The 12,688-nt window shown below is 44.4% G+C and overlaps 1 protein-coding gene across 9 annotated transcripts in view; it reads right to left on the bottom strand.

The window, feature by feature from the left end:
* EBF1 (EBF transcription factor 1) overlaps positions 1-12,156 on the bottom strand; it is a 389,962-nt gene extending 377,806 nt beyond the window's left edge. For 8 of the 9 annotated variants that reach the window (XM_080671574.1, XM_080671573.1, XM_080671571.1 and 5 more), the window contains exons 1-4: positions 11,503-12,156; positions 9,258-9,414; positions 8,644-8,707; positions 7,983-8,038 (exon numbers count right to left, since the gene is read on the bottom strand). In XM_080671574.1, coding sequence (XP_080527700.1) covers positions 7,983-8,038; positions 8,644-8,707; positions 9,258-9,414; positions 11,503-11,636 — 411 coding nt within the window. In that variant the 5' untranslated portion in view covers positions 11,637-12,156. Of the gene's footprint in view, positions 1-7,982; positions 8,039-8,643; positions 8,708-9,257; positions 9,415-11,269; positions 11,477-11,502 lie in introns of those variants that run through there. The other variant, XM_080671575.1, reaches the window with a different exon arrangement.
* Between the last annotated feature and the right edge of the window lie 532 nt (positions 12,157-12,688).

Below are 12,688 nucleotides of genomic sequence, written 5' to 3'. Positions count from 1 at the left end.
ATAAATTCACAGGTATTGGTGGTGTTTTCCCTACTGCAAAAAAAAAAAAAAAAATTTCGTTGTTCTTTTGGGGAGGAGGGAGTATCCCTTACATCAGGCCTTCTTGTTTTGATTATTTCTGGATGACATGTATTATTTTTACTACGGCTGCCAGTTTCATTAAAATCAGTGGGCCCATTATGATATTCAGTTAAAGATATGCTGCAAAAATGCACATGACACCCCAAACAGTCAATAACCCATGGACTCCCAGGAACCCCATGTTTTCATCTCTGGTGAGGAAGCATCATTTGCTGAAGTTCCAGGGCCTCTGTAATACATCTCTACCAAATGCCAAACTGCCACTTGGCCTCTGGCAACAGAGTCCAAATGGAGAATCTTTCTCCAAATCAAGCATAGAAAAATGAAAGCGTGAGTTTGGATTTGCTCAGAAGTTGTTAGGAACTCTGGGGAGAAATGAAGCATGAAGTTTCTGCTGTCCCCTTCTTGGGGGCCTCAACAGAACAATATTTTTCAGCACCTAAATGCAGAGAAAGAAGCGCTTGCTGCTTCTGTGACTTCTGAAATAAAAGCAAGTGAAACAAGGAGCCTTTTCACTGTCCCGTGAGTAGAGCTCAAATCCTTTGACTAGAGTAAACTGGAACCTCCGTGTAACAGCTAGGGAGTGGAACTCAGTCAAAGACGGATTCACCTCCAGCCTCACCTAAAGCGGTTTTTGTTACTAACGAAACACACACACACACACACACACACACACACACAGTATTATATAAAAGGTATGGGCCAGGAAATCAACAGTCTAATGAGATCCAACATAGGGAAACATGATAAATTCATGTTGGCGAATATCCCTAAGGCAGATTGTCAAAAATAAGACAGACTTTTAAAAATGCCACCAAGTTCACCCTCCAGCTTGTACACACAACTGGCAGCCACACATTAACTCTACCATCTACAGTCAGTACACACACCAAGACTGGTTCACAGTTTAGCAAACCCAGACTTCAAGCCTAAAAGGAAAGGGATCCTTTAACACCAACTTCGGAAGAAGTTCCTGCTTTTCTTCCTAATTTAAATGTGTGTCTCTGTGGGGTGTGAGTAAAGCTCATTGAGGCTGGATCAGCTGGGAGATCACAGAAGCATATAAACAGCATTGACTATTTTAAGTGAAACCATTTTAATAGACAGCTGGTTTAGGGCCCAAACAATAGAACACCAAGAAGAAGGCTTATTTTCATCCTCTATAGTAAATCATGCGTCTGCTCCCTGTGAGGAAGGTAGTCTGCTGTGAGAGCAACAAAGACAACAGTGGTTTAAATAAATCAATGTGTTTACCAGGAGTAAGGATGGGAGGCCTGTCACAGAGATGGGCAGGCAGGGAAGAGAAGACATAGAAAAATATATTATTTAAATAAGTGAATGGATGGTAAAGCAAGTTGAAATTTTAAGCAAGGAAACAAAAAATACAATACCAAGTAGGACACAATGTGTATATTAATCCTACCAATGGCAAGTAAATGGCCTAAGGTGGCAGGAATGCTTGTTCAGGAAGAAAAGTAGAAGAATAAACAGAGTTAACTTCATCGCAACTTTAAAAACCTGGAGAAATTGACAAACAAGTTGTCAAAACAACATAACTGGAGATTTATTTTTCTGATAGACTAGCCTCCCTTTTTTTAATGCCCTCCTCTATTAAGCAGAAAGAAAATATGCAATTATTTTTAATACTTTATTAACTTTCATATTGAGAGGTTTGTTTTTTCTCCCCAAATAATGTTTTATAATTAACAAAAATGAAGAAAAAAATAGGAATTGTTAAATTTTCACATCCTTACGCAACAAGGCAGAAGGTTTATCATGAGAGGATAAAATGCCATCAATTTCAAATGCCTAATTATAAATTAACCTATAGCATCTTTGCAAAGAAATAATCAATCAATAGTGAAAATCTGCTTTGGTTGCCACTGTTTTTAGAAGGCATCTTGTGAAGTGTGATTCATCCTGCTTTTCTAAAATATCACTGGGTTTTAAAAGTTAATTGAAACTTACTGTGGATAAAGACCACACAGTAAAACAAAAAATACATGGTGAACATACACTCCAGGATCACACTTCAATAGGATGCCAAAGGAAATACAGAGAATTAAGCATGGCCTTCTTTGTTTATTTTTCTAATAGTTTTAACTCTTTGTGTTCCTTGCCAAAAGAAAGAGGGTGAGGAGAATATTTTGACTTTGGTTCGTCAAAATCCAAAAGGGTTTTAGAAACAAAATGTTTGTATTAGTCGTTTTGGTTTACAACCAAATAATAGGAGATTTGTCCTCATTAGTTTGGGGGGCGGGGGAGGAAGAAAGGTAGATAAGTTATGTATAACTAACAAAAAATGCCTAATTTTCCAATTAAACCAAAGAGTAACCTTGAATATATGTTACTCTATTTTTCCCACACAAAATAAAAGGCCAAACCTAATGTGTCACGTTAAATAATCAGTTCATTAAAAAAAAAAAAAGAGTTCATGAATGTACAAAGTATCTCCTTCAACCAGAAGTGAAGCGTCCTCTAAATAGACTGTCAATAAGGCTTTGGTAGCAAATTATCAAGAATTGAAACTAATCAAAAATAATACTAACACCTACAATATCAGCATACTGTGATATGAATCATTACATTTGACCACCAAGTTCTACTGCTTGTCATTTAAAAAAAAAAAAAAGTGCTGGCTAATGTGATCCTAGAAATTTCCAGAAGGTTAGTTAGAAATTAACCTGAGCCAAAGAAAACACTACACATCTGACATTTCATAAACAATTGTGTCAAACAGCCTTCCAACATTAATAGTGGGATAAAATAAAAAATTATTTTGCTTCAATTAGCAGCTTGACTACTGGTGAACAAGTTACAAAGATGTAATTTCAGCTCAGCAGCTAAACAGGCCTTTTTCAGGACTGAATTAGGAAAGTTGCAAAGGAATGATATCATATTCAGTATGCTGTTCAATTACATCACAGCCCTGAATAAAAAGAGAATGTGTACCAAAAGCAGTTAGCTTTAGAATACATCTTTTATGTCTCAAAAAAATAAAATCCCTTATATTATTCAAACACCAAGATAAAAACAGAATCATTCTAACAACCCCATATTATAAAAGATATTTCACTTCTATGATAACTACATTTACATCTATATTAGTGGATTCAACTGGCTTTGTCAACCCAATGGGATAATAATAATAATAATAATAATAGCAGCTAATTTATTAAGCACTTAATGTGTGCCCATCACTATTCGAAGCACTTTACATGTATGAGTTCATATAATTCTCACAACAGAGCTCCGAGGTAGGTGCTCCCCTTATTTCCATTAATTTAATTCCAAATGCTTACATATTCTAATTACTAACTAAGACCAAATTATTCTTGTTCAACAACTATATAAACAATTCACCAATATCCAAACCCTCATTCCTGCCTCTCAGCAATGTAAGTAAAGGCATAAGAACAGTCTATCAGTGTAGTCATACAAGTTCTAGAAATGCATCACTACTAATATGTTCGTTTTTAATGCTGTTCAAACATTCACATGGAAACAGCTCTAGCGTAAATATCCCCGAACAAATGGCTGTATATTATCCAGGAGGGAGCAGTTGGACCGCCAGACTGGGGAAGTACTAGGCCATCTGGCTCCGGCAATCTCTCCAAAACCATCAGCTTTGTTTTCACCCCCAGACTCCAAACAACACATTTTCCACTGTGATGAGTTTACATTTTCCCAAACACAGGTCCTGATCATGCATAAAAATTCCAAACTTCTTCATTCCTCCATGTGCAAGGAAATTTAAATCACCTGCATTTTTTACGTTTTACCAAAGAAGAGAGAAAGCTGCTGAAATATGGCTCCTGACTATAATCTTGCCCTGTGCTTTTTGTTTGTTTCCCCAAATGTATGAAAGACCCTCTCTCCTGACCTAGTGAATTCCTTTGGAACTTATTGATATACTAAAAATGTGTTTATCTACCAATGAAGAACCACGAACTGAAAGGGTTGTTAATCAAATCTACGTAGCTGTGGCAGGATATAATGAAACAATCAATAAGGAAAAATGCACTTGCATCAATAACTTAAAGAACCAGGAACATCAAAACAAATATATAAAGATTAGATGGGAAAAGAAATATGACAGCATTTCTGATTATTGTTCCTTGCACCTCCCACTGTGCTGGGACCTTTTAGAGTTCCCTCACCACATCACCTACCTTCAACCATACATTCAAGGATTATGTGGCCATTATTTTCCCCTTTCAAAAAAAAAAATCATTTGTTTGGGGGCAGGGAGAGTTTTGTTTTTGATAACTTTATGGACTTTGGTACTCTTTCTTTGAATTATAAAAATGTCACTTTTTTTAAAGCAAGGTATTAGGAGGAAAGATAAGTTAAAGGCTTTTTTTTTTTTAACTATTGAAAGATAAATAACTCAGTGAAGCAATCACAGAACATAGTCCAATTTCAAATACTACATGAAAACCTGAAATGAAGCAGATTAAACCTCAGACCTCCCCACCAGGTTCACTTGAGCTTCTGCAGTAGATGCTGTTTCTGGATGCAACAGCCATAAAGTTCTGAATTCTACAGGCGTTTTTGCATGCTCACTAATGGAATACCAAAAACAGCAATGACACAAAAACAACCTATTTTTAGTCCAGCTAAACTTGGTTTTGAACAACCCTTCCCAAAAAGCAAGCCTCTTATTTTCTAGTTGGTGGATGAATTTTTAAAATATCCTTATATCCTCTGTGTTTTATACGAGAGGCAGAGAGATAGGGGGCTCGGGTCCTTACACATTCACTTCTAATGAAGCTTCATCTTCCTGGGAGAGTCCAAAATTAAGAGTCATTATCCAAAAGAGTGTCATGAGACACTCTGAAAAGGTGTGAAATACTGTGTGTCATACCAACATATCTTGGTTGAGTACATTTCTGTTTGATCTCAATGATTCTAACTCCACCCAAGATCAGGGACATTCTATGAAAATGTGGAGTACACAGCTAGTTTTGGATTCTGCTTGCCAAAGATTCCCTTTGAATTTTAACCCCATCTTGTGAGGCAAAGATATGACATCACACACATAACGCTGTATCTCAGATCTGAAAAATGTTACAATAAACCAGCAGCTAATCGAAGACTTGAACTGTGGCTACGTATTCTCTCTGAAACTTATGATGCTATTAGAACTCATCACAGCACTGAAAATATTCCAGTCTGCATTCTAAGTATCAAAATCCTGAGTCTATCTAGAAGAATTTGAGTGGGGGGGGTGATGGGGAAGGGGGTTAACCATTTATTCAGTCAGCTTTAGCCTTACTTCTGATTGAATGGGTTACCGCATATTTAACTAAAATCAAAAAATTCAAGAATTTTGTTATCAGACTTGGTAGTTAATTATCATAGAATAATTCAAGCTAAATGAGAACCCCCTGTTTTACTCATCAAGGCTAAAATATAATAATTATGTCACAGCTAAGGAAAGTTATGCCTCTTCAAACTGATTTGCTTTTTAAAGACTATTGTGTTAATTGTGTACACAAGAAGCTAACCTACTTCCCAAACTCTTACAGCACATAATCAACAATCATGCAGCCGGAGAATGGGCAAAGATTGCCTTTCAAAGTGAAAGCTACACAGAAGGCATTAGGAAATTATTCTGAAAGCAAACAGGTATGACTCAAAAAAAGAAATCTCTTTTTCTTGATATTTTTAGACTAAATTCAGAGAATTATTTAAACCTTTTCTCAGGTCACTCCTCACCAAAATATGGAATTGTATACATTTGTCATTTTAACTTCCAGTGAGATGTCATATTATGGCAAATGACTTACTCATACCTGCTATTATTAAAAATAAACTGTATCTTGTTCTAGTCCACACACACACAACTGGTAGAATTTATGATAACAAAGAGGTCAAAGGATGCCTTAAGCTATAGTTTTTCTTAAGCTCTGTGACCTTGTTAGTAAAATGATATTTGATGTATTGCTTTATAAAAATCATGAAACTGCTTTATAAAAACATAAAAGAGTATTCTCCCACCATATGAAAGTGTGTAAAGTCAGTTCATTTCCTAATGGGAAAATTGATTTTTGGTGGCACTTTTTGTGTAAGGGGTCTAATATAAAGTTTTGAGAGAAGTTAATCACTTCAAACATGTCCTAATTTTGTGCTCCCTACAACTGTTGCTTTCATAGTGCTGCCTATAATTTAATATTTAAGTTGTCAATGTTGCACAAGCAGACAGGCCTTATATACTAGTATGTGGAGATTTTTTCAAAAAGTAAATTCTAACGAATACATATGGAATACATATTAGAGTTCATATTTTCCCCACCCCCTCCCATCTTTTCTTTCCTGGGATGAGAATGGCAGGGAAGAATAATCAAGGTATCAAAGACAATTTTTTTAAAACAAAACATCACTTAAGACATTTTTGTTTTCATATCGTGAAAAAAACAACTGTTCTTGAAATCAGGCTTTTGTGTTTCTGCTTGGCAGGGAAAAAATTAACAAAATATAATATATCCAATTAAAAGGGAATTCTCCTATATAACAATAAAAAACAGTAAAAAAAAAAAAAAGACCAAGACTAAAAGTATAAATGTGGATTTACTCTGAACAATCAACCAAGAAATAACTAGATCTTTAAGAAAGTCCAATTTTTTGCAAATATTTGAAATATGTTTCAATAGATATTTATTATCTTAAAAATATATTTCATACCCTCCTTTTCTACTTGGTTCGCAATTAAATATGAGGTAATAATAAAAATTAGCTGTTATTAAATTTATTCTTGCTGATAGATTTTATAACTTACAACAGCTTAATGGTATGCATTTTGTACAACATACTTAAGACATGCTTATCTAAAAACAAATTTTAAATATGTATATATACCTTAATTTGAAACCTTCCAAACCAATATCAATGAAAGAAGATCACCACCCTTATTTCAAAGGAAATCTTTTTAAATCACAATCAAGGAAGTACGTTTTAACCCTCCTACTAAATTGGTAGTTGGTACACAATGGATAACTTTTCTCTTTGTTCTGATTTCTTTCCCTCACCCAATAAAGCTGTCTTCTTTTTTCTGTGACTAAGTTCTCCAACTACCTAAACCAGCTACTACTTAATTCTGAAACTAAACTTTTTCTTAAAATTTAAAAGAAAGGCGGGGGAAAGCTCCTGTGCCTCATTAAAACGTCAGGCCTCTTTTCTGACTGGGCTCATAATTGTATCTTTTAAACCATAACTCAACCTTAATGTATACTGCTTGACTCAATGCCTGTTGGGGAGCTTAAGAAAATGCTGTCTATGTACCTTTAAGACCACAAGCTCACTCATGCTGCCTGGCTTCTTGCCAAACTTAGAGGCAAAAGCAGGAGGATTTTTGCAAAATATTCTCTAACAATTGTCGCTCCCTCTTCCAACACACCACCACCACCACCACTACCACCTCCTTTTTAAAAATCTGTGACTTGGATCATCTGTGTCCTCAGCCCTCCTCACCACTACTGGAGAAACTGCCTTTGCCCCCACCCGCTCCCTCTACCCCAGGCCTCCTGGGGGAGGCCCAAGTGGTTTGGGTTTTACACATCTGGCCCACTCCTCACCAGTTTCCCGGGACACCTTGCGCGCCCCCTGGGGCACCCGGCGGGGTCAAGCAAAGTTGAGCCCATATTCTCCGCACTCAGCAGCCCGTAGTCCTAAGGTCTGCGTTTCCCTAAGGAGCCGTCGAGCCATCTTCCCCACGCGGCGGGCACAAGTGCCTGAGTGCATGGGCACTTGGAAGGCGGCGCTGAGAGCCAGGTCCGCGGCCGGCCCTGACGCTGAGAGTTCGAGTCCCAGCCCACTCGCTTAGGAGTAGCCAGCTTCTGGATTACCCTAAATGTGGCGGCCCTACAAGTACCCCTGCGGCGCGAAATGAAGAAACTTACTTGTTTTGTCATGGAGTCAATGAGGCGCACGTAGAAATCCTGTTCCGTCCTTATCCCTGGGGGAGCGGGGGAGGGGAACAAGGAGCATTAAGTGAGAGAGGATCTGCGCGAAAACCAACAAACAAACAAGCACACAAAGAATGGGACTCCAAGGCCCCGAGAAGCACAGCCAGGACCCCCTTCCCCAGGGTCCAGAGAGGGGCCTCGGGCCTAGCCCTAGCAAGCCAGCCCCCAAGCCCGCAGCGGGGAATGGGGCCGGGCCCCACCTGGCCACTCGGCCTTCCCAGGGAAACCCCTGCGCGCTCTCCTGTCCCCGGGAGCCACCCAGAGACTTTGGGCCTAAGCGGAGGGAACCGGCCTTAGAAAGGGAAGGAAGGGGAAAAGCGGCCCAACGAGGGCCGAGGAGCCACACCTGGCCCCAGGTAAGCACAGGCCCCACACGCCCGTCCACGAGCCGCTCAAGGGCTTCTCAGGTGAAGGTAAGCACAGGCCCCACACGCCCGTCCACGGGCCACTCAAGGGCTTCTCAGGTGAAGCCTCTTCAGGCGAAACTCGGGTGAACGAGGACTGAGTCTAGCTGGCGCTCTCCTCCCCTGCGGTTCCCCGCGCCCCCACCCGAGCCCCGAGCCCCAGGTGCCGGCGCGCACGCTGGGAGCCTCACCATTGCTGTAGAGGAGTTGCAGCCGGTAGTGAATCCCGTTGTTGGTCTTTTCGCTGTTGGCTTCCTGGGTCGCATCAGGACGCAAAGACACAAGAGACGCAGGAGAGAGGTCGGCGTGAGCTCGTGGCCTGACTTCGAGGCAACTTTCCCATCCGGGCCCCTGGCCGGGGAGCCCGGACAGTCCCGGGAACAGCAGAAATTGCGGCCAACTGGGATCCCTCTGCCGCCCCCCAACACGACCCTGACTGCTCCCCCTTCCCTTCCAGAAAATTCCGTGGGGCACGCACAGGCGATCCCCATCCCCTGGGGGCTCGGGCCTGGGCCAGCAGAGGCAGGAGCCGCGCGGGGTCGCGCAGTGGAGGGCGGGTTCATCCCGGGCGCCCTGACGTGTGAAGCCGGGCTCGCCTCTCTCCAACTCTGGGGGCTCCGCGCAAACTCTTTTTGGAGCAGAACCTCCCGGACAAGGAGCCGGGGTTCGCCCAGGACGGGAAGTGGCTCGGGAGACCCTGCGCACGAGTGTTAGGAATGCTTTGCACGGAAGGAGGAGCGCGCTTCCCGAGCGCCTGGGCCTGCTCCCCCGCCGGGCGAGGGGCAGCGGCGCGGCGCCCACTTACTTTTTCCTTCTCCACGAAGCCCACAAAGGCGGTCCTCTCGATCTCCACGGGCTGGCCCTGTCTGTCGTAGAGGGCCAGGACGAAGTGGAAGAAGTTGGATTTCCTCAGGTTGGAAGGCGGCTGCTTCTCAAAGTGAGCCCGGGCCAGACCCACCCCGCTGCGGCCAAAGAGGCAGAGTTAGACGGCTAAACGGGACACCCACACGCGACCCCTGGTCGCCCCGTACACACGCGCCTCCTCTGCCCCCCAAACGCCCGGGGGGCGCCCTCCACTCAGACGCCTCGTGCCCACCCGACGGCGGGATTGGCGTGTTCTCGCGCGTCCTGTCCTCCGCGCGGAGCACAGGGCATCCCCCCTCCCAACTCGCAGAAGCGCTGCGAAAGTTTTGTTTGGGTTTTGCGCAGGAGGTAAAACGCAGTAAGCATGGACTCCGACCGGACGCGCGCTGCGTGGGGAGAAAGGAACGTGGCGGTGGAGGAGGTGAACCCGCGTACGCGGAATAGAGCAGTTCATTGACAGCTTAGAGGGAGGGGGCATGGGAATTGGTTCCCGCCACCCCCTCGATTCTCTAGTCTCTGCTCCGTGGGCTGGTGAGGAGGGATGGGGAACATGCTCAGCTGCTCGCTGCTGAAACCATCCTCCAGGAAACCTCATGCACCCCTGCAGGCGCGGACGCCCGGCCTCGGGAAGCCACATGCTCCCCACCCACCCCATAAAGCATGGAGAAAAGGAATCTAAGGGTGGAACGCAGAGCTGTCAGGGGTGGTCACTGTGGAAAAGGGAGCTGGGGGTGTTTTGTGTTTGGTGTTTTTTTAAAAAGACCTGTCCTGACAAACTTTAGCTGTTCCGCAGAAATCCTCACACTCTTTCCAGAAACCCTAACAACTAGGGCAGAAGGCTGAGAGCGCCCACCTGGGGCTAGAGGCTGGGACGCCCGGGGAGCAGGGCGGCGGCCACTGACAGCTCGACCTGCCCAACACAAGCGCGCTCACACACACACACATACACACGTGTCACACACACACACACACTTTCACTTCAAGCCCAGTTATCCAACTCACTCTCACTACCTACCACCCCCATCTTTATACACAGTGGGGATGGAAACAGTGTTAACGACACTTGTCCGCAGCCCAGAGAAAATAAGGATGATGTAATTAGTCATCTTCCTTCTTCCCCTTCCGCCCTCTCTGGGTCCGATAAGGCCTGGGGCCGCCAGGTCTCCCACTCCCTGAAGCCCAGCTGGTGGCCTAGAGGGGTGGGGAAGCAATGACCATTTCTCACTTGGGACCAGGAGTCCCCAGAAAGAGTGCCGAGGGCGCCCAGGGAAGTTCCCCCGTCAATCTCCAAGGGCAGTGCCTCAAGGCAACACAATCTAGCATCCCAGAGGCCAAGAGTGGGAGAGGGGCTAGAGGGGCCATGGACACAGGGTGGGGAAGACTTTTAGGAGATGTCAGAATTAAAGTTGGGAGTTGCTGTTCTCCGGAGTGGTCTGAGAAAAACTGATAGGAGAAATAGAAGAAGATTCTGGGGCAAAATGAAAACAGGAAAGAAGAGAAAAAAGAGGGTCAGGGATGGAAAATGAGGGGGAGGAGTGAAGAAAGAAGAGGAAAGAAAGAGAGGAAGGAAGAGAGGGAAGAAGGGAAGAGAAAAGGAAGGGAAGTAAAAAAAGGGAAGAAAGGAAAGAAGGGTGAAAAGGAAGTAAAAGGGAAGGAAGGAGGGAGGAAGAAGAGGGAGGGAGGAAAGGAATGAAGGGAAAGAGAAGGAAAGTTTTAAAATGAGGGAAGACAAAAAAAGCAAGGCAGAAGGAAAGGAAGGAACGAGAAAGAAATGAAGGAAGGAAGGAGGAAAGAAAAAGAAAAAGAAAGGAAGAAAGAAAGAAAAAGAAAGAAGGAAAAGAAAGAGAAAGAAAAGGAAGGAAGAAAGCAGTCATAAAAACACAGATATCCAACATCAAGCTGGTGAGACTCTCGCCTCTTCTAGCTTAAAACAAAATGAAAACAGTCACAGACCCGGCAGGGGAAAGTGCCGGCAAAGCGTGGGCTCCTCGCGGGAGCTCCCGGCCCTCCGGCCTCAGGCGACTAAGGCGGCGCGGCCCCGGGAGCGCGGAGCCCGGGAGGCGAGCAGAGCGGAGCGGCGGCCGCACGAATGCGGCCAGGCCCCGCGGCGGCCGCCGCCGCCACCGCCTCCCGGCTCCTCTGCTCGCGGCTTGCCTCCCCGGCCGCGGTCCCCGAGCGGTACCCACCTCTGCGCCGCCGTGTTGGCGTCCAGCACCCCGGCGCCCTGCATCCACGTCCGCACCGCGTTCATGCCGCTGCCCAGCGGCTCTTCCTTCATGCTGCTTCCACTCCGTTGGATGCTTTCCTGAATCCCAAACATGAAAACAACCTTTTCTTGTGGAAAATCTCCTCCCCCTTGAAAATATTAAAAAAAAAAAAAAAAAGGAAAGAAAAACGCCAGCCAGAGATTTTTTTTTAAGACGGTGAACTCGCGTTAGAAGATCAAGGCGGGCTAGAAAGCAAATTTTTAAAAAATGTAAACCGTCGCTCAAAACTGAGCGATAACCCGGAAAAAAAGGCAGAAAAAAAAGAAGGGAAAATCCAACGAAAAGACCAAAAAAAAAAAAAATGAGATGTATGCTTGGCTGTTGGGGGTTGTTTGGTTGGTTAATTTTTGGTTTGGGTGCTTTTTTTTTTTTTTTTGCTTTTTTTTTTTTTTTTTTTTTTTTTTTTGTAATGATCACAGGCCGGTGGAGGGCAGGAGGGGCTGGAGTTTCCTTTTGCAGAGGTACCCTTCACTTGAAGAAGCAGGAAGAAAAAAAAAAGCCCTGATGGCAATTTAAGAAACAATAGACTCAACTCGCGCTGCCGGCTTTGCTACTTCAAGTGTCATTTTCCACAACCAGGCAAGTTTTTTTCCTCTTTCTTTTTTTCCCTCCTTCTCTCCCAACCAAAGATGTTTCTTTCCTTCAGTGCGTATAGCTGAGGAGGACGCTGGTTGCCGTAGACAGATACACCAGAGAGGGAGATTGGGATGGGGGGAAGGGGGGAGAAAGAGGGAGAGAGGAAGGGGGGGAGGGAGAGAGAGAGAGAAGGAGAGGAGAGGGAGAAAGAGAGAGGGGTGGACCCTGCTGGATGGAGATTCTGTTTTCTCCTCGCTAAAATAGAAGTGATTTGCAGGCTTTCCCTATGGAATCCAGTTTGACTCTCCCCAGAGCTAAACACAGGCACACTAACCTCAAAGGGAGGAGGCGGGGCCCGCGCCTCCCAGGCCCGCCCCTTCATTTGCATAACGTCATTCTTCCGCCTCGCCGCAGCCAATCGCGACTCAGGAGCCTGCTGGCTCGCAGTGCAGGACCACGCTCCCTCATTAACATCCCTCTCCCGGCGGCTCCCGGGAGCCGGCCAAAGTTCCTCGCAAAGTGGCGAGCG

The sequence above is a fragment of the Plecotus auritus genome, assembly GCF_963455305.1.
Source record: "Plecotus auritus genome assembly, chromosome: 6".
In the NCBI taxonomy this organism is placed as follows: domain Eukaryota; kingdom Metazoa; phylum Chordata; class Mammalia; order Chiroptera; family Vespertilionidae; genus Plecotus; species Plecotus auritus.
Note: the sequence above shows the minus strand (reverse complement) of the source record. Positions and strands in the feature narration are given on the sequence as shown.